Source organism: Podarcis tiliguerta, assembly GCF_965153285.1.
Source record: "Podarcis tiliguerta genome assembly, chromosome: 17".
In the NCBI taxonomy this organism is placed as follows: Eukaryota; Metazoa; Chordata; class Lepidosauria; order Squamata; family Lacertidae; genus Podarcis; species Podarcis tiliguerta.
In genome coordinates, this window is record NC_139550.1 from 36,799,295 (window position 1) to 36,816,833 (window position 17,539).

General features: G+C 46.1%; 1 protein-coding gene across 1 annotated transcript; it reads right to left on the reverse strand.

The window, feature by feature from the left end:
• Nucleotides 1-1,684: 1,684 nt before the first annotated feature.
• Nucleotides 1,685-14,410, reverse strand: ATP6AP1 (ATPase H+ transporting accessory protein 1). Its single transcript, XM_083420271.1, has 10 exons — nucleotides 14,252-14,410; nucleotides 10,731-10,857; nucleotides 9,573-9,647; nucleotides 6,517-6,710; nucleotides 5,459-5,499; nucleotides 4,920-5,005; nucleotides 4,139-4,377; nucleotides 3,538-3,585; nucleotides 2,946-3,186; nucleotides 1,685-2,587 (listed from the first exon to the last, which is right to left on the reverse strand). The coding sequence occupies exons 1-10, from the start codon at nucleotides 14,350-14,352 to the stop codon at nucleotides 2,378-2,380; spliced, it is 1,362 nt and encodes a 453-aa protein (XP_083276397.1). The 5' UTR covers nucleotides 14,353-14,410; the 3' UTR covers nucleotides 1,685-2,377.
• Nucleotides 14,411-17,539: the final 3,129 nt, after the last annotated feature.

Below are 17,539 nucleotides of genomic sequence, written 5' to 3' on the forward strand. Positions count from 1 at the left end.
TGTCATTGCGGGGGGGGGAGGAGGAGAAGCTCGCAAACCCAGCGACCCCCCCCCATCTCTCGTCCCCATGGCAACCGTGACAGCACCGTCGGGTTCTTGCGTCCGCCTCAGATAAACAAAAGCCGTATTGCTGAGAGGAAAACTCCCTCAGTCTGGGGAGAGTTTTGTCTGTCGCGGCGTGAAAAGTCATCCTCTTCGCCCCCCCCCCCGGCCCTGAAACGTCCCCAGGTGAAGGAAATCCCTTCGAAACTTATTCTCGGGGCTTGGAGGGGCTACTCCCGCTGAGGCAAATGGTTCTGTGCCTAACGAAACCTCTTGGTCAGGGTGGGCGCCCATTGCTGAGGGGGATGAAGGTACCAACTTGAATAAAATATGGGGGGGCAGGTAGGCCCCGTCCAACCGATCACATGACGCAATGCACGCACACTATTTGAATGGCAACGCTCATCAACTTGGGGAGGGATCAAAGGCCCCCTCAAATATTTTCTTGGGGGGCCGGGGGTCGACGCCCCCTGGACCCTAGGAGTTGACTCCTATGCGTCGATGTGTTGGGTGCTATTTCAGTGTCTTCTTGCTGCTATCCCTTATAGATCTCCGTCTGCCAAGGGAAAATCCTGTCGTTAAAACGGGCCCTGCTGCTCTACTTTCCTCGCTCTGACGGCCCGCTAAACCGCCCCCCCCCCCATGAGGTGTGCAATGGAGAATAGAGATCTTGTTACTTTTCCACGGTATTGTTAACAAAGGAATTTAGGGCAGGGTAGTCAGGATCGTCTCACAGCTTGGCAAAAGTGAGGAAAGTTATATTGTCATAATTCTTCCTTCCGAATCAACACAAACAGAAAGGGACAACAGCCCCATTCTTCTTGGCATTCATTTTCCTAGCCAAGTCCACCTTCAAATAAGCATCCTGGGGGCTCCAGCCCTCTACTCCCTGCCAACAGAGGCTATCACAGGTATTAGATAAGTGGACTTTCCTTGTAGCTCACCATGCCGTTTATTATACTGTGGAATCTTTCATTTGGAAAATGGTAAGGTACACAGACCACTTACATACCCAAAATATATTTAGGGTTACAATGATTCATAAGAGTCCACTCTTCTTATGTCAATGTTGGCATTGCTTGTAAAACTGCTATAGGGTTGCATTTAAATAATACACAGCACTCCACTTCATATCATGAGTAAACTTTATCCTTTCTATACTGGTAAGGAAGTGAACCTTTTCCTACCTTCTGTAAAAGCCCACAGCCATACCTAAACTGAAGGAGCATGCCTTGTTAGTCTAGTTCTTTACATTTATTGATACCAGTTGGGTATCATTATGATGCAAAAGTTTAGAGGCACCAAGCTTATGCTAGTTGCTGAACAATATATTTATACTTTTGAAGATCTGAAACATATAGAAGACAAACACATTCTTACTGTGTTTGTTTGTGTGTATGCACACGTGTATGTATATATTATACCTTAAAGTACCCCCAAAATCACTCTGCCAGTGTGCCTGCCCAGTAATGTTAATTATTTATCACTGGACTACGACACTGGTTGTAGGAAGGGGGAGAAAAGATAGGAAGATTACACATTGAGTAGCAAGACATTTCTAGTGGTCAACAGCAAAAGAAAGCTGCTTCGAGATCTCTTCACTTGCACAGTTTCCTAGAGGAGCTAGACACAGACAGACACACACCAGAACTCTCTTTTATTCACATCATTCAAGTTGACTTAACAGCAAGGGGTCACAGGAAGGAAGCCCCCACCCACCCTGATCAAGAACAGCATGGTGTCCCAAATACTGAATCACTGTAAACAGAATTAATCACAGATACCACATAAATAAATAAGGAGGGGAGCACTTATAATACAGCTGCAAACAAGGATTTGGGAAGGGCGCAAGGTAAGGAAACTTTTAAGCATCACCACAACAAACTTAGAGGATGTACATCAGAAAGCAGGCCTGATTCTGTCCCGCTGGACAGAACTGAAGAGGAATGGCAGTGCATCCTTGAAGATATTTACCTTCAAGCAAAGTTCAGTGCAGACAGCCTTGATGCTGCAATAGACATAGGATTTGCACTTCCATACAATAGTAAAACTACACCTCCCCTCTTGTTTACATCATGTCCCTTGGGATGTTTTAGGCTGGAGAAGCTAGAAAGAATCAAAGGAGAGAAAAGAAGTGACCAAGGAATGTCAGTGGAGAAGCAGCTATTAGGCAAAAGGAAGTAGAAGGAAGAAAGGCTAAGGGACTGGGACCAATAGGGTTTAATGCATTGTGCTGGGCAGGTGGGGGGAAGGAGATGTGACAACAGATGGAATGAACAGAACAAACCCAGCCCTGTAAGAATGATCCCAGGGCAGGGAGTACATCAACTGGCCCCTACTCCGTCTGGGGCACAGATATGGTAGGTCCCTTGGGGTCATCAAAACGGTCCATAGTCTTGAGACTCATGACCATGTGGAGGCCATAGGTGAAAATGGCAACAAGAAGCAGGGAGGTCAGCAACCCCATCCAGATTCCATGAGAGAAGAAGCCGGCACAGTCACTGGCGTAAGAAAATCTTTCACCTGTCACGTTATAGCTCTGGATCTAAAAGGGAAAAGAGTTCGTGCATTAGTGATGGAGGCTGATTTGTGGTCCCCCAGCTCACTCAACACATTCTGTTAACACAGCACAGGATGGAACCTAGTTCTACTTTAGAGACTGTAAGAGGGCTGTGGGAGGGGGTATAAGAGTCCCTTAGGGTTTGCTCATAGAAAGGAAGTGATACCCATACACCTCCCATTGCTTGAAGAGCTTGTAATGCCTTGATCCAAGGTAGGGGTCACAAAACAGTACATCACAGGGAGACTGTCAATGAACTATCTTTCTAAAGGATCTAAAACAGGAGAAGTGGAAAAAACTATTGACAAAGTCTAGTACAGTATACGCTCCCACTGCAACATACCTGAAAATTCACCATGAGCACCTTCCACTGGCTAGCAAAACTGTTGTTAGGTATTAACATGGCTTCCGAGGCTGTTGGATGGCTGGTCACATAGGTGCAGGCAAAAGAATAATCGCTGGGTGCCACAATCTGGGTGGCATTGAAGAGAGCTGGGGGGTTCTGAGGCCTGACCAGCTCCACATTGTGGAGGGTAAACCAGTACCGTGCAGAAACTGGGTACAGCATGTTCGTCATGCGGAACCTGAGAGGAGAACGGGTGCAAAGAAAGTGAAGACCAACAGCTGGTAAGGTCACCTGGAGCAGATCTCTAAAATCCAGTTAGACTCCCCCATCACCCCACCCCAAATCATGAAGTATTTCTCAAACTTCAATTGCAGAATCTCTTTGGAATGGCAGGGCTCTGTCATCTTACTCCCTGAAATAGTTCCCATCTCCTTTTATTGGGGACTTCTAAGGCCCTCTTAAAGTTTTGACTAAATGTTGCCCACCTGACTGCTTATGGTCTTAGACTCAAAAAGGGAGGCATAAATTGCTAAGTGATTATATATGTCATAAAAACAAAACTCTGAGGAGCTGTGTCCATCATACTTACGTGATTTTCAATGGAAACCCACCCACATTTGAGTATTTCAGTACCAACCTACAATGTGGAAAGAAAACAGAAGAGTTAAAACCCGCAATATACATCCCCTCAAGTCTGCATAGCCCTGGGAAAACATTTCCCCTCCCACCCATCATTTCTATAGCCTTGCCTCAGCCCTTTACCAATTTTGTGAGAAGAGGGAGTAGTTTAAGCCCAGTTTCTAGTTCGTAAGACCACAGAGAGTCAAGTTGCAGGGAAATGCAGGCATTCTGAGATCTCGTCCAAGAACCCAGAGACAGTGGTGAGCAGGACTCCTCATAGTTTGGAGACAGGACTTCCACACACACACACCCTCCATCATGGCTGGAGAAGCAAAACTGCACCAATCAGTAATTATATGGAGATTTGTTTGCAAGTGGTTAGATTTAGACAAGCCACCGCAAAGTGCACACACATCCTCTTCAGCACCACTGGCAGCTAACATCCTTACTGCATCCACCCGCTTTCCCCAACTGTCCCAGTTTCTGCTTTTGCCTCAAGCCCTCTCTTCTTCATTCCTACCATCCATCATGCACCTGATCTCAGATCCCTTGCCCAGCCCTCAACTCACTCAGAAGCATTAGGCGTCCACTTGGACTCTTCCACATTGACAGAGCGTTGCTCTCCAAATGTGAGGTTAGTAAGATCATGCCATGTTGTGCCATTAAAAGCCACGGAGAAGTTGCTGGCCCAGAAGAGTATCTGTGGGGTCCCAGTGACAGGGAACCGAAGTGGTGCAGCCGTAGTTTCCTTCTGGAGCAGCTGCCGACCCAGCCTCTCAGGAACCATATCAGAGATATCTCGAACAACCTGGAGAGGGAGAAAATAGGGCAGTAAAATGGGATTGAGAGGCTTCAGAGAACTGCCTATGCTTCAACTTGTAAGTGCCTCCCCCAAATGAGCCTCCCTTCCCCACCACCTCTTGCTTTGCTTAGAAAAGATCAGGATGTGTTGCTTTAAGAGCCATGGCTATCCGTAGTCATTGTGGTAGCCAATGGGCCCACTCAATAATGGCATCGGTTCCCTGGAAAACTTGCCCTAAAAGCTTACCAAGTTCCTATAGTGTTGGCTTTCTTAGCAAAAAACACAAAACAAAACACACTGTGTTTTTAAAGAGTGTTTGGATAATCCTGCTGGTTTTAGAACTATCTTCATGTATTTTTAGTTTACTGTATTTTAAGTGTTCTTAAATGCTTGCATCCCATTAATGTGCCTGTCTTGGGAACAATATTTGGGGGCTAAAGCAGGGCATAAATGGAAGTTAATGAGATGAAAGGACATTCCTGGGAATGGAGGAAGACTCAGAGCAGGTATCAAACCAAGGTAGGCTAGGGATCTAAAGAGCCATATACCCGTGAGGGCCGCAAAGCAGTCAGGATTGCCGTGTAGGGGATGTCCTCTGACTGAAGAGCACTCAAAACTTGTCCAAGGATTTCATCTGCAAGGAGAAATCTTGTTTTAGAAAGAGAAACTCTCCAAAGGCTAGAGACTCCCACTTACGAAAGCATAAGCCCATGAAAAAACTTCAGTCCTAAGCAGCACTACTTGTAACCTAAGAATCCAGCCTCATTTATAAATGCACCAAACTTCCTGGCTTTCCTATAAGACTGGTGTCCCTTCTCAGAGAACAACAGTCACTTTACAGCTATGGCTCATTTGCATGCATTAATTCACAGAGAAATATGCAAATTGTAGTTGCTCCCCCACTCCCAATTTACTGAACATATATCCTGCCCTTCTTCCTGAAGGAGCCCAAGACCTCAAACTGCGAGGCAACAAATACCCACCCAGAAAGCTAAATGCAAGGCCAGACATTCCAAGCAGCGACCTCTCAACCCAAACTCAGCCCCATCCTAAAAGCTTCCGAACAACCCTGCTCCACAATGCTCACCATTGCTGGTTAGAACTTCCTTTGGGGCCATCAGACTAGAGCTGGAAGGTGGGGGATGAGGAGAGAGAGAGAGAGAAATAAGTTCTGTTATCTTCTTTATATAGGAAATGTCATCAATGCTATCCTAGCTGGTGGGACAGGTTTCTGTCATTGGTTCAATGGCATCTGTGACCATATTGTCTCTCCATGTACAATTATCTGGGATAGAAGAGAGTCCACAACCTTGGCAACTGAACGTACATTTTAAGACCATGCAGCGGACTGACGGGTTTGTTTGGAACACCAGGGCAGCCATCCTTGACTTGATGCCCTCCAGATGTTTTAGGCTACAATCCCCATCAGCCCCAGCCAGCAGGACTAACCATCAGGCATGGTGGGAGTTGTAGTACAACAACCTCTGGAGGGCAGCAGGATGAAGAAGGCTGTGCTAAGGGAAGTATAATATACACTTGGGAACAGGGAGTTCTGAAGCAGAAAATGAGGGATGTGTCCACAAGTGCCAAGACACAATGGCAGGCTAGAAGGACCAGGTACGGCAGGACAGGTTGAAGACATTAAGATCTTGGGGTGTCAACCATGAGAGCTGGAAACTTGCTCTTTCAAAGTTAAAATAAGGTAAGTTTCTCAGAATGTTAAATTTCATGCTAAACAGCTAGCTCTGTTCTTTGGAAGTTAACCTCATGGACACAGGAATACACCAGGACAGCTCATGCATTAGGGGAGATAAAGCAATTTGCTTCAGTCGTAAGATCCGCTCACATCGCTGTGCTGCTGCCAACCCCACCAGGGCTTCATCTGCACTGCTAACATGGCCCCAATGCCTTCACCACTGTGCCCTTACCGCTGCTGTTGCATTGTGGCAGCAACGCAGCCACGGGTCCAGTTGTGGTGATGGGGCTGGCAGTAGCACAGGCATGATAGTGGGGGCATGGAGGGGGCCCAGACCTGCGGGGGGGACATTGTCCCCCCGGGGAAAGGGCAGGAGATTCCACTTTACATCCAGTGCCATGGGGCCCCTTGGCAACGTAAGGAAATGTACTATGGAGCTGGTTACAAACCCCGTGGCATACGGCAGTCGTATCAAGAGCAGGGCTGGCAGGCTGGCGTTGAGCCGCAGCTCCTGCAGGGTGTTCTGATCGACGTGAAGAGGAGATATGCCCAGCTTGGCCTTCAAGAAGGCGGGGACAGCACTGGCTGCAAACCAATCCACAGATGGAAGCACCAAGGACGACGGAGCAGCACCAAGCGCATTCTGTCAAAAAGACAGGGTTAAGAGTTAGAGCCAGTGCCACAGGATTTCCTAAGGCAAACAGCATGCCTCCCCCAGCCTGGTGCTTTCCAGATAATGTCAGACACCCATCATCAATTGCCACACAGCTGTGGATGGAATTCAGAGCTCATTCCGAGACTCACAAGTTTCTTAAAATGTACAATGTGTTGAACAAGAAAGCTGTGTGTTGAGAAGGCTTATTGTCAATGCCCCCCCCCCCCACTTGCAAGGCATCTAAAATTCTGTCTGGCCACAAGAGGTACACTTTAATTCGCTCTACGCGGGGCTGCCCTTGAAGCTGTCCCAGAAACTCCAGTGGGTGCAGAATGCTGCAGCGAGGCTCCTCACGGGGTCTCTGCCATGGGATCATATTCACCCAGTGCTTTTCAAGCTGCACTGGCTCCCGGTGGAGTACAGGGTCAGATTTAAGGTGCTGCTTTTGACCTTTAAAGCACTTCACGGCCTAGGACCCTCGTACCTATGGGACCGCCTCTCCTGGTATGCCCCACGGAGAGCCTCAAGGTCCATAAATAACAACACCCTAGTGGTCCCAGGCCCTAAGGAAGTTAGATTAGCTTCAACCAGAGCCAGGGCCTTTTCAACTCTGGCTCCGACCTGGTGGAACGCTCTGCCTCATGAGACCAGGGCCCTGCAGGATCTGATTTCTTTCCGCAGGGCCTGTAAGACAGAGTTGTTCCGCCTGGCCTTTGGCTTGGAGCCAATTTGATTCCCTCCCTCCCTCTCTTTCTTTTCCTTCTCCTCCTGCGATAAGGCTACATTTTAATATTTTAATGTTCCATTATTTTAATGTTGTATTTTATTTTTGTTTTTAAGTTGTAATCATTCATCTTGTTTTTATTATTGCTTCTAAGCCGCTCTGAGCCCGGCCTTGGCTGGGGAGGGAGGGGTATAAATAAAAAATTATTATTATTATTATTATTATTAATGAACCACAGACAGTTTGCAGTAAAGACACAGATATATGTTTGTATTGCTTAAGAAATCCAGCAGCCGTTTAAATCCAGACATGTCCATCTTGCTTGATGAAAAGGGTTGGACTTTCCAGAATGAACTTAGTCCATGTTCTGAACATATAGTGGAAAACATATACACTGCTTCTCCTTTGATCAAGTTTATGCACCCTTCTAAGAATGCTTCCAGGCAGCTTCTTCCCTCAGCAACAGCAGTTTAAAAACATAAAAACAGCGGGCAGGTTGGTAAGGGAGACAGAGGTGTTATTTCATAGAAGTAGTACATGTAGGATGAGAATTTGGCACCAACACTGCTGGCATTACACTGCAGATTTGAAGTATTTTTATCCTGCTCTCCATCGTAAAGGAAAGGAATCCGGGGGGGGGGGGGGCTTACATATCTCAATAATAAAGACAGTCCCTGCCTTCAGGCTTACAATTTAGAAGTCACAATACAAAAGGAAAAAGGGATTGGCGAGTGGGGGAAGCAAATTTAGGCACTAGTTCTTAGTTACAGAATTTTTGAAACAACTAGCTAGACTGGGACAAGTTCAAGCCAGGAGAAGGAGCCAGAAACTGCTAAGTCTTTCAGCTGAGTCAATGGAGAGGCCCTGCATTCCCATCTCTCCCTCTGCTATTGTCCGATAGAACGGCTGCTGCTAGATGACCGTGGAGGCAGGAGGCAGGTCAACTACTAAAGGCCAGCATGACAATCTACCGATTCCTGGCATAAAGTAATTTTTTAAACTGTTTCTAAGAAGAAGGTGGTGTTTCCCTGACCAATGCATGTGATGCTCAGTTCATGCACTGGCTGTTTCACTGTTTCCAAGGACATCATTCCATACGACTGTGAATCATTTCCATCTCTAGAAAGAACTTCTCTAAAGCCAGGAGTTAGGTTTTGTGCAACACACTTTTGAAGCATTTCAGAATCCTACCCTGATGAAAAATATTGAGCATCTTCAGCAGGGTATTCTATGTTTCTTTTATATTTCAATTTGTAATTTCCTTTCCAAAAATAAAATTTATTTAGGTTTCTCACACACCTTGGGTTCTTTGGAAGAGCCAATATCCAGCAAAGCCTCTGACAGCTTAGAAACAAGTTATTGTTGTGTTATCTTTTATTTAATTCAGAAGAGAGGTACAGAGAGGAAATGTACATGTATTTAATTATTTCTCAGACCTACACCCAACTGTTGGCATCTTCCAATTCTAGCCAATACAAAACTTGGTTACAGCTTGATAACACTGTAGCTAGAATAAAGTATCATCAAAGTTTTATTCCACACTTTGCCTAAGGATGCAAGTTTCTCCCCCACCTCCCAGCTTAAGTTATTTTTCTTCACTTTATCCTCTAATCCAGCCTTTCTCAACCTTGGGCCCCATGATGTTGCTGTACTACAACCCCCATCTTCCCTAACCACTGGTCCTGCTGGCTAGGGATGAGAGTTGGGGACATTTGGGGACCCAAAGTTGATAAAGATTGCTGCAACCTAAGGAAGTGGAACATGTGTCCCTTAACATGTTGATGGACTACAAAGCCCATTATCCCTCACTACTGGCCATGCTGGCTGGAGCTGATGGCAGCTGGAGCCTAACAACATCTGAAGGGCCAACGGAGGATCAAACAGCAGGAGCGAGATGCTCCATCTTAGACTGCAGACCATGGAAAGAGGAGGAATGGGAAAAGCACAATTCTAGTTAGCTGTACCAGAACTTGAATTTACAATTGCTCTTAGAGTTCCTCTTTTTTATTTATATTCTTGACACAGCACTGCAGTGCAGTGGCCCATCAAAAGTATAGACATATATATAAAAACAGGGAGAGACGCCGGCAACTTGCCTAAAGTATAGTACCCCATTTCTCACTTACCTCCAGATTGGGGAAGGCACTGTCTGGCTTGTTTCCAAAAACCCCTCCATAGGCTGTGAAATCCTCAACACTGAGCTGGGAGAGAAGATTGATTTTTAAAAACTTTTTAAAAGTACAATTTTTAATGTTTCACAGTGATGCTTTTGTCTTGTGTTTAAAAATATTTTTTCATTCCGGTTGTTGTTCAAACACACAGAATAAAGAAAAAACTATGAGCAGCTTTTGACAGCAAGCACTCTGCAGGCTCCCAAACCCTCCAGATTAGAAGCAGCCTAGCTTCTCCAGCCTCCATCTTATATTTCCCCCCAAACATGTTAACAAGCAGATGCAAAAAACAGCCTAGCCACAATTCATCATCAGAGGAACTAGCAAAGGGGGGGGGGGGTGATAAATGGAATGAGGAAGTGATAAATAGAAAGTCATGAGACGCCCAATTCACATGACCAGCAGAAAAAAAGTTTCTTCTCCTTTATGCTGTACAAGCTCTGAAAAGACTACAAGCACCTCTTTCTGCTCAATCCCCAAATGGATGAAATGGGTGGAAACAGCCCTTTGGACAATTATTGAATTATACAGTTGAAAAAAGGCCATTTCCAGAAGATAATTCCAACCTCTGAAATGAGAACTAGATTAAGTGGGGGAGAGGTGGCTGAAGGGTATGCCTGCAGTAAAAAGTGAATTAATTGTAAACTGCCAAGCCAGTTAATGGCTCCCAACCATAAAAGAGCCAAGCGTGTTTAGCTTGGAGAAAAGGAGATTAAGGGGAAACATGACAGTGGTCTCCAAATATCTGAAGGGTGTCATGCAGAAGATGAAGCAAACTTGTTCTCTGCTGTCAAGACAACAGGACTAGAAGATATGGACGGAAATTGCAGGGAAGCAGATTTTGACTAAATAGCGGAAGAAACTTCCTATTGGTAAGAGCTATTTAAGCAGAAGCTGGATGGCCAAATGCCAGGGATGCTGCCCTTGCCTCCTGCACTGCACAGCCTACACTGAGCACAGGTTTGAGCTAAATGACCTCCATAATTCTACAAACTCTCAGCACTGTCACAACAAACCCCAGGGTTCCTTAGGAAGGAAAACTTTTCACTGAAGATCTGCATCTGTGGTGCATTTGTGTCCTCGGCAAGGAGTTCTGCCAGGGGCCAGACTCACTTTCTCCTGAAGGAACAGCAGCACGTTGTGAGGTCCACCGTCTAGTGCAGAGTCCAGTAAAGCTGCAAGCTGAGTTTCTGTCACCACATGGCCCTCATGTGGTACTGCCAAGGGAGACCATAAGGAGCTGTATCCACAAAAGGAAGAGAGACACACACAGTGAGAAAGGGAAAGACACAGAAACGGGGTCATAAAAAGAGCAGTTGTGATTACGTAGATGGTCTTTTATTTCACAGGTGCCATCTCCCTACTCTTAGACTAGCAGATAGGAATACAGTTGTACCTTGGACTCCCAAAACATTTGAAAACCAAATCACGGCTTCTGATTGGCTGCAGGAAGCTCAATCAATGCAACTCATTGCAGCCAATCAGAAGCTATGGAAGCCCTATCAGACGTTTGGATTCCAAAAGAATGTTCACAAACCGGAACAATCACTTCCAGTTTTGCAGTGTTCAGGAGCCAAAACACCCGAGTCCCAGGGCGTTCGGGATTCAAGGTACGACTGTATATTTGTCTGTTTTATGAGGACTGAAGGGCTACTTCACCCATTAGAAAACAAAGGGCAGAGAAACCCAATGAAGGTTTGTGTTCACTATATGGCTGCTGATGAGGCCAACTCAGGGCCCATCTGCACTCTGCTGTACATTTAAAGCAATATCATACTGCTTTAAACAGTCATGGCTCCCCCCCCCCCCAAAGCATCCTAGGAAATGTTTACAGAGTTCTCCGAAAAGAGGGCTTGACTGCTAAACCACTTTGAGAATTGGAGCTCTGTAAAAGAAATGGGGGGTTGTGTGTGTCTCCAAACAACTCTCAACATGCTTTACAAACTGCAGCTCCCAGGATGCTTCGTGAGAAACCCCAATGGTTTTGATGATGCTTTAAATGAATAGTGCGGATGGGGCCTTAGTGTTCAAAGTTATGTGCCACGTGCTGGCTGGGTTCAAACCCCAACTCAACCATATTCTCAGTGGGGAAATCACCACTGTTAGCTTCTACAACTGAAAAATGAGAACAAACCACACAATTCTGAGGAGGAGCAAGACAGTGCAGTATCAAATATCTTCTCTAAAACCTGGATGCTACTTTAAAAAAAGGGGGGGGGGTAGGAAAACCAAATGCCGATCCTTCTCACACCCACACCATGTTGGTTACTAAATGTTTCAAGGACACAAACACTTCTGCACGTGCACAGTCTTAATCAGACTCTGGTCAACTGACCAAGGGTTTTTCATCTAAGGCAGACTTCCGCAGTCTAGTGCCTTCCAAATGATTTGGAGTACAATACCCATGTTGGCTGGGGCTGATAGGAGTTGTAGTCCATAATATCTGGAGAGCACCACACTGAGCTCAGGGCAGTCCAAAGAAGGCTTTTTTAATTCTCAATTCCACCTCCAATACAATTTCTCACTTGAGAACTGTAGCTCCCCCTTGCCAGGGAAAAGAGAAAAGTAAAGAGAGTCAGAAAATATCAAAGATATGGTGTCAGAAGGAGAAAATGAAGCGAAACAGGGAAATATTAAATCAGCATCGTCTGAAATGAGGAGGGACACCAAGGAAAACAAATTTACCTTTAGGTGCTAAGTAGGAGTATTACACCAAAGCTGTAGTCCTATACCCACTTATCTGCAACTAAGCCACACTCAACTCAATGGGACTTGCTTTCATGTATATAAAGTATAGTACTACTTTGGGAAAGCAAACACATCACACGCGAACCAATACCCTGCCAATCCAGTGTCAAAGATGCCACAGCTCAGGTAGCCTCTTTGCCACCTTTGAGGCAAGACATGATTTATGAACGACTTACCCCAAAGGTGGGAGCCTGCCATTATCTGTATGTTGCTCTTTCCTGTCCCTTTCATACTTTGACAATTCAAGTATTTTGTTTTGTGGTACACACCTTTTTATTGAATTTATACAATAAATTCTGTTACATTTGGAATGGTTTTACTTGTTTTAACATTGTAACTGTTTTATCTGTTTTCATAATTGTATATTGTATTGTCATTAGAGGTCTTGGGATCTTGCGGTGAAAGGCAGATAAGAAATCTTTAAAATAACAGTAATAGTCATCATCATCATCAACATCAACATTATTGTGAGCCTACAGTGCCAAATGAAGGCCAATCTGCTGCTGTTTTTCTAACTATGAGTTGCACAATTGCCCCATTTTATAAAGCATTTGCTACATCATGCTTTTGGAGTGTGTGAGGGAATAGCAATATGCTCAAATACAATTATGATTTTTAATTACAAATGTGTCTAGAGACATTAAAATCTGGGATTCTCTACAATCCCTGGCTACACGTATTCAGAACTGGCAAACATTTTTGCCACTATAAAGCAGTTGTGAGACTGACAGCCTTCTCCTGATGGCCAAAGGATGAACTAGGGAGCAAATTAGAATTGGCTCTTTCTCCTTTTAGCATTTAATCTGTGCTTGTCCCTGTGGCTGGGCTGATAAGAACACACTTCAAGGAACAAGGCAACCCAATGGGCCACCCTTGTTCCTCACTGCCATACCAAGAGCCCTAGAACCAGCCTTCCACCCTACCCTAGGAGTGTGCATTTCTACTCTTACTCTCCAGTAGACATCACAGTACCCAGCAACCTATTGACTTCACTATACTGCAAGGCTAGTTTCATAACCCACGACATACACAGAAGAAAGCCCCAACCTGTCATTCTTGAGTTACAAACTCAGACATCAACCACCCCTCTCTGTGATGAGAACAGAAGAATGTTTCATGCTGTCCAGTACCAGAAACTTTATTGTTGGCTAACTCTGGTTTTGCAATGCATTTATGTACCTAAACCTAGATTTGGGTGCAGCTCATTATGGGAAAGCGAAATATAAGTGAACCAATCAATCAGAAAAGCCACCAAACTCTGCACTCAACGCAGCTCATGAACAAACCTGCCAGACAACAACACCTTTGCAAACATGCATTTGTGTTGTGTTTCCAAGCGCAGTGCAGCACACTTTCAATACCTGAAGCGGCTCGTGTTAACAAGGGCAACCCAGAGCAACTGAAGAGACATTGGGTCAGTGGTTCTCAAGCTTTTCTTGTCTGGGCCATACGGTACTTTCAGAATAAAAACTTGCTTGTGGCACACCGAATACATTGGAAAACAAAAGCAAACAACTCCTGGCAGTGCTCGATTTATAACACAGAACACAACTGCTTTATACTATGATCAGGGGACATCTAGAGAGTACAAAACAACGCAGCTACATAAGAACATGAATCATTACATTCAGCAGAGCATGAGACGCCTCAACTCAGGGATTGTGGGGATAAGATTCCTGCACTGCAGGAGGCTGGACTAGGCGGCCCTCGCGGTCCAACTCTGCAATTCCATGATTCCCAAAAAATAGTGTTTGCCCTTGACTCTTCCCCCTTGGAGAACCACTACATTCAGAGAAACAGGCGAGTTGCCGGTGCGCATCAAGCCGTCTGCGGATCTGCCCCCAGCCAGCCTCACCGCCCCCCCCCAGCCCAGGGCGGCCACCTACCTGCGGCTGGACCAAGCCACCAAGGGCACCTGCCCTGTCTGCGCGGACACCAGACCCAGCAGCGCCAGAAGAAGAAACCCGGCCGCCTCCCGCACCGCCATCTTGCCTTCCCTGCTTCCTTGCTCCTTCCAGCAGCAACGCTTCCTCTGCGCGCCCCAGCCAATCAGGACGCTGGGGAAGCGACGCCCGGGGAGGCAGCCAGTCAGGGCGCGAGGCGGGACCCGCGGCAGCCAATGGGAGCCGCCTGCTCCGCGCTGTTTCCTCCTCCGCCACCCGGCCTCCCACTTCCTGCCCTCTCTGCCCCTGTTCGGCCAAACCCGCAGCTCCCCGGATTCAGTCCCGTCCGCTATCGCGCGTTGGGCTCGGCGAGAGGCAGCCGGGGGAAGCCGAGCGTCGTGGCGCTTCGCCGGCTTTGGCCGCAGTGACGCAGGCCTCGGCCCCGTCCCATGTTGACGACTGCAGCGCCCTCGATGTGGGGCTGCCCTTGGCGAGGGCGCTGACCGGGCTGGTTATCTAGGGAGAACACGGCTCCCTTGCGAGTGTAATAAAAAAATTTAAGGTCTTTGATATATAAAATATGCATCACAAATGTTCATAAATGTACCAACCAAGCACTACATAGATATGTGGACATGTCTTTAGCAGTACAGTGGTACCTCGGGTTACATACGCTTCAGGTTACAGACTCCTCTAACCCAGAAATATTACCTTGGGTTAAGAACTTTGCTTCAGGATGAGAACAGAAATTTTGCGGCAGCAGCGGGAGGTCCCATTAGCTAAAGTGGTGCTTCAGGTTAAGAACAGTTTCAGGTTAAGAACGGACCTCCAGAACGAATTGAGTACTTAACCCAAGGTACCACTGTACAGGAAGACCACCCTGAAACCATTTTCACTCCCAAACTGACCAAATGTTTTCTCGGCAAGGAGGGAGCGGGTGGGGGAACCTTCCCATTGTCTCAGGAATTGGGTAATTGCCATCTCAATGGAATGGCCAGACTACCAGGAAAGGCGATCAGATAAGGCATTATCAGATAACCTGGCAGACAGGAAAAACAACATTCAAATTTCTGTTGTAGACCGCCTTTTCTGTGATGTAGGTATGATGTTTGTGGGGGGTGGTCTTGGGTTACAGCCCTTGATGTATGTATGATATATGGAGGGGTGGTCTTGAGCTCCAGGGCAGGGAATTTAAAATGTTTATACAGTGGTACCTCACAAGACGAATGCCTCTCAAGACGAAAAACTCGCAAGACGAAAGAGTTTTTCGTTTTCTGAGTTGCTTCGCAAGACGGATTTCCCTATGGGCTTGCTTCGCAAGACGAAAACGTCTTCCGCCTTTTTTTTTAAACCGCCAATGCATTCCTATGGGAAACCGTCAATACACAGTGGTGCTTCGCAAGACGAAAAAATTCACAAGACGAAAAAACTCACAGAACGAATTAATTTTGTCTTGCGAGGCACCACTGTATAAGGGCAGGCACACCTTGGTTCTGGGTTCCCCCTCCTCCTGCGTGTGAGGGGAGTACCCTGTTGCAACAGTTCAATAAAGATCAGGCTTACTAGCTGCTTTGCTTCTCAGTATTCTCTGCTTGGCCTCTGTTATTTTCTCCTACCGATGGAGAACCTACAAAGGACTCTATTAGGGCTCTCGTGTCCCCCATAGGGGAATAAGGGCAGATTTTGTTTACAACACTAGAATACTCTCCTCAGAGAGGCTCGCTTGGCACCTTCATTACATATATTTGACTCATTAACATCCTATGGCCTTTAATTGTCTGTGGAAGGGAGTTATTAGAGGTTGTCTTTTACTTCCACTTTTGTTGTATTATTTTTGTGTGTTTTCATCTGTATTTTAATGTTGTGAACTGTGATCTTCAGATCAGGGGCAGTATACAAATTTAATCAGTAAAATAATAACAATAATAGAACAGCTCCACTGCCTCCTGGTCTGTTTTCACGTATAATTCAAAGTGCTGGTTATGACCTATAGAGCACCATACAGCTTGAAGTCCAGACTATCTGAAAGTCCATATTCCCTCATACAAACCTGCCTAGGTTCTGAGATCTTCGGGGCAGGCCCTATACTCGGTCCCACCACCCTCACAGACACACTTGGTGGGGATGCAGGATAGGACCTTCTTGGTGGTGGCTGATACCATAAGCTGACCACCACTCCACCCACTTTTATAAAAGGAAGGGTTTGCTTCTGTGGATGGGATGGCTGTTGTTAGCCAAGATGCAGCACCATATGGAAACAAGCCCACACTTCAGCGGAAAAAGAAATAATGACTGCACTGGATTGGAAAGAGACAAAGATTTTCCAGAATCAGCTGAAAACCAAAACAGTAGTGGTACCTAAAGTGGCCACGTCACTGAGGTGCATCAGGCCAAGGAAGCGGTCTAACTGCCTGAGTCCTCTGGGCAAGAATTGTTGCAGATTCTTCCAGCACTTCATGAATCAGGCCACAAATATCGGAAAGACTGTCTCCTTCCCTACAAAGCCTCTCAGGTGTTAAGGTCAGCAGAGGGTCGTCATGCTCAGAAGTTGTGGACTGGGTGGTGGCCCAGAAGACAGCAGTCTTCTTAGGCTGTGGAATCCCCTCCCCAGAGAGCTGCATTTGGCAGATTTCATTACGACACAGCTCTTTATCCTGGCCTTTTGACACCAGACATATTTTTCAGGACCTGCTCTAATTCCATCTTTAAAAACTAGTTTCAATAGATTTACATTGTTGTAACCTGTCCTGAGACCTGATGGTGAAGGACAGGTAAGAAATATTAATATTATTACAGTGCTACCTCAGGTTAAGAACTTAATTCGTTCTGGAGGTCCGTTCTTAACCTGAAACTGTTCTTAACCTGAAGCACCACTTTGGCTAATGGGCCTCCCGCTGCCACACGATTTCTGTTCTCATCCTGAAGCAAAGTTCATAACCCGAGGTAATATTTCTGGGTTAGTGGAATCTATAACCTGAAGCATATGTAACCTGAAGCGTCTGTAACCCGAGGTACCACTGTACTGCTGAAAAGGGAAGGTCCATCCTGGCCAGTCTCATCAAAGTCATCTTCCCCCACTGCCCACAGTGGTAAGTCAAGGTAATATTGCAATGGGTATGTTCTGTGTGTTTTGAATTATGGTGCTGGAGGAGACTCTGGAGAGTCCCATGGACTGCAAGAAGATCCAACCTACCCATTCTGAAGGAAATCAGCCCTGAGTGCTCACTGGAAGGACATATCCTGAAGCTGAGGCTCCAATACTTTGGCCACCTCATGAGAAGAGAAGACTCC

Bases quoted from the DNA above. Each gene is read 5' to 3' on its own strand.
- ATP6AP1 (XM_083420271.1), bottom strand. From the start codon at position 14,352: ATGGCGGTGCGGGAGGCGGCCGGGTTTCTTCTTCTGGCGCTGCTGGGT. The intron at 10,858-14,251 runs GTAGGTGGCCGC...TTGTGGATACAG, and splicing joins GTGGCTTGGTCCAGCCGCAG to CTCCTTATGGTCTCCCTTGG. The intron at 5,006-5,458 runs GTGAGCATTGTG...TTCTCCTTGCAG, and splicing joins GGAAGTTCTAACCAGCAATG to ATGAAATCCTTGGACAAGTT.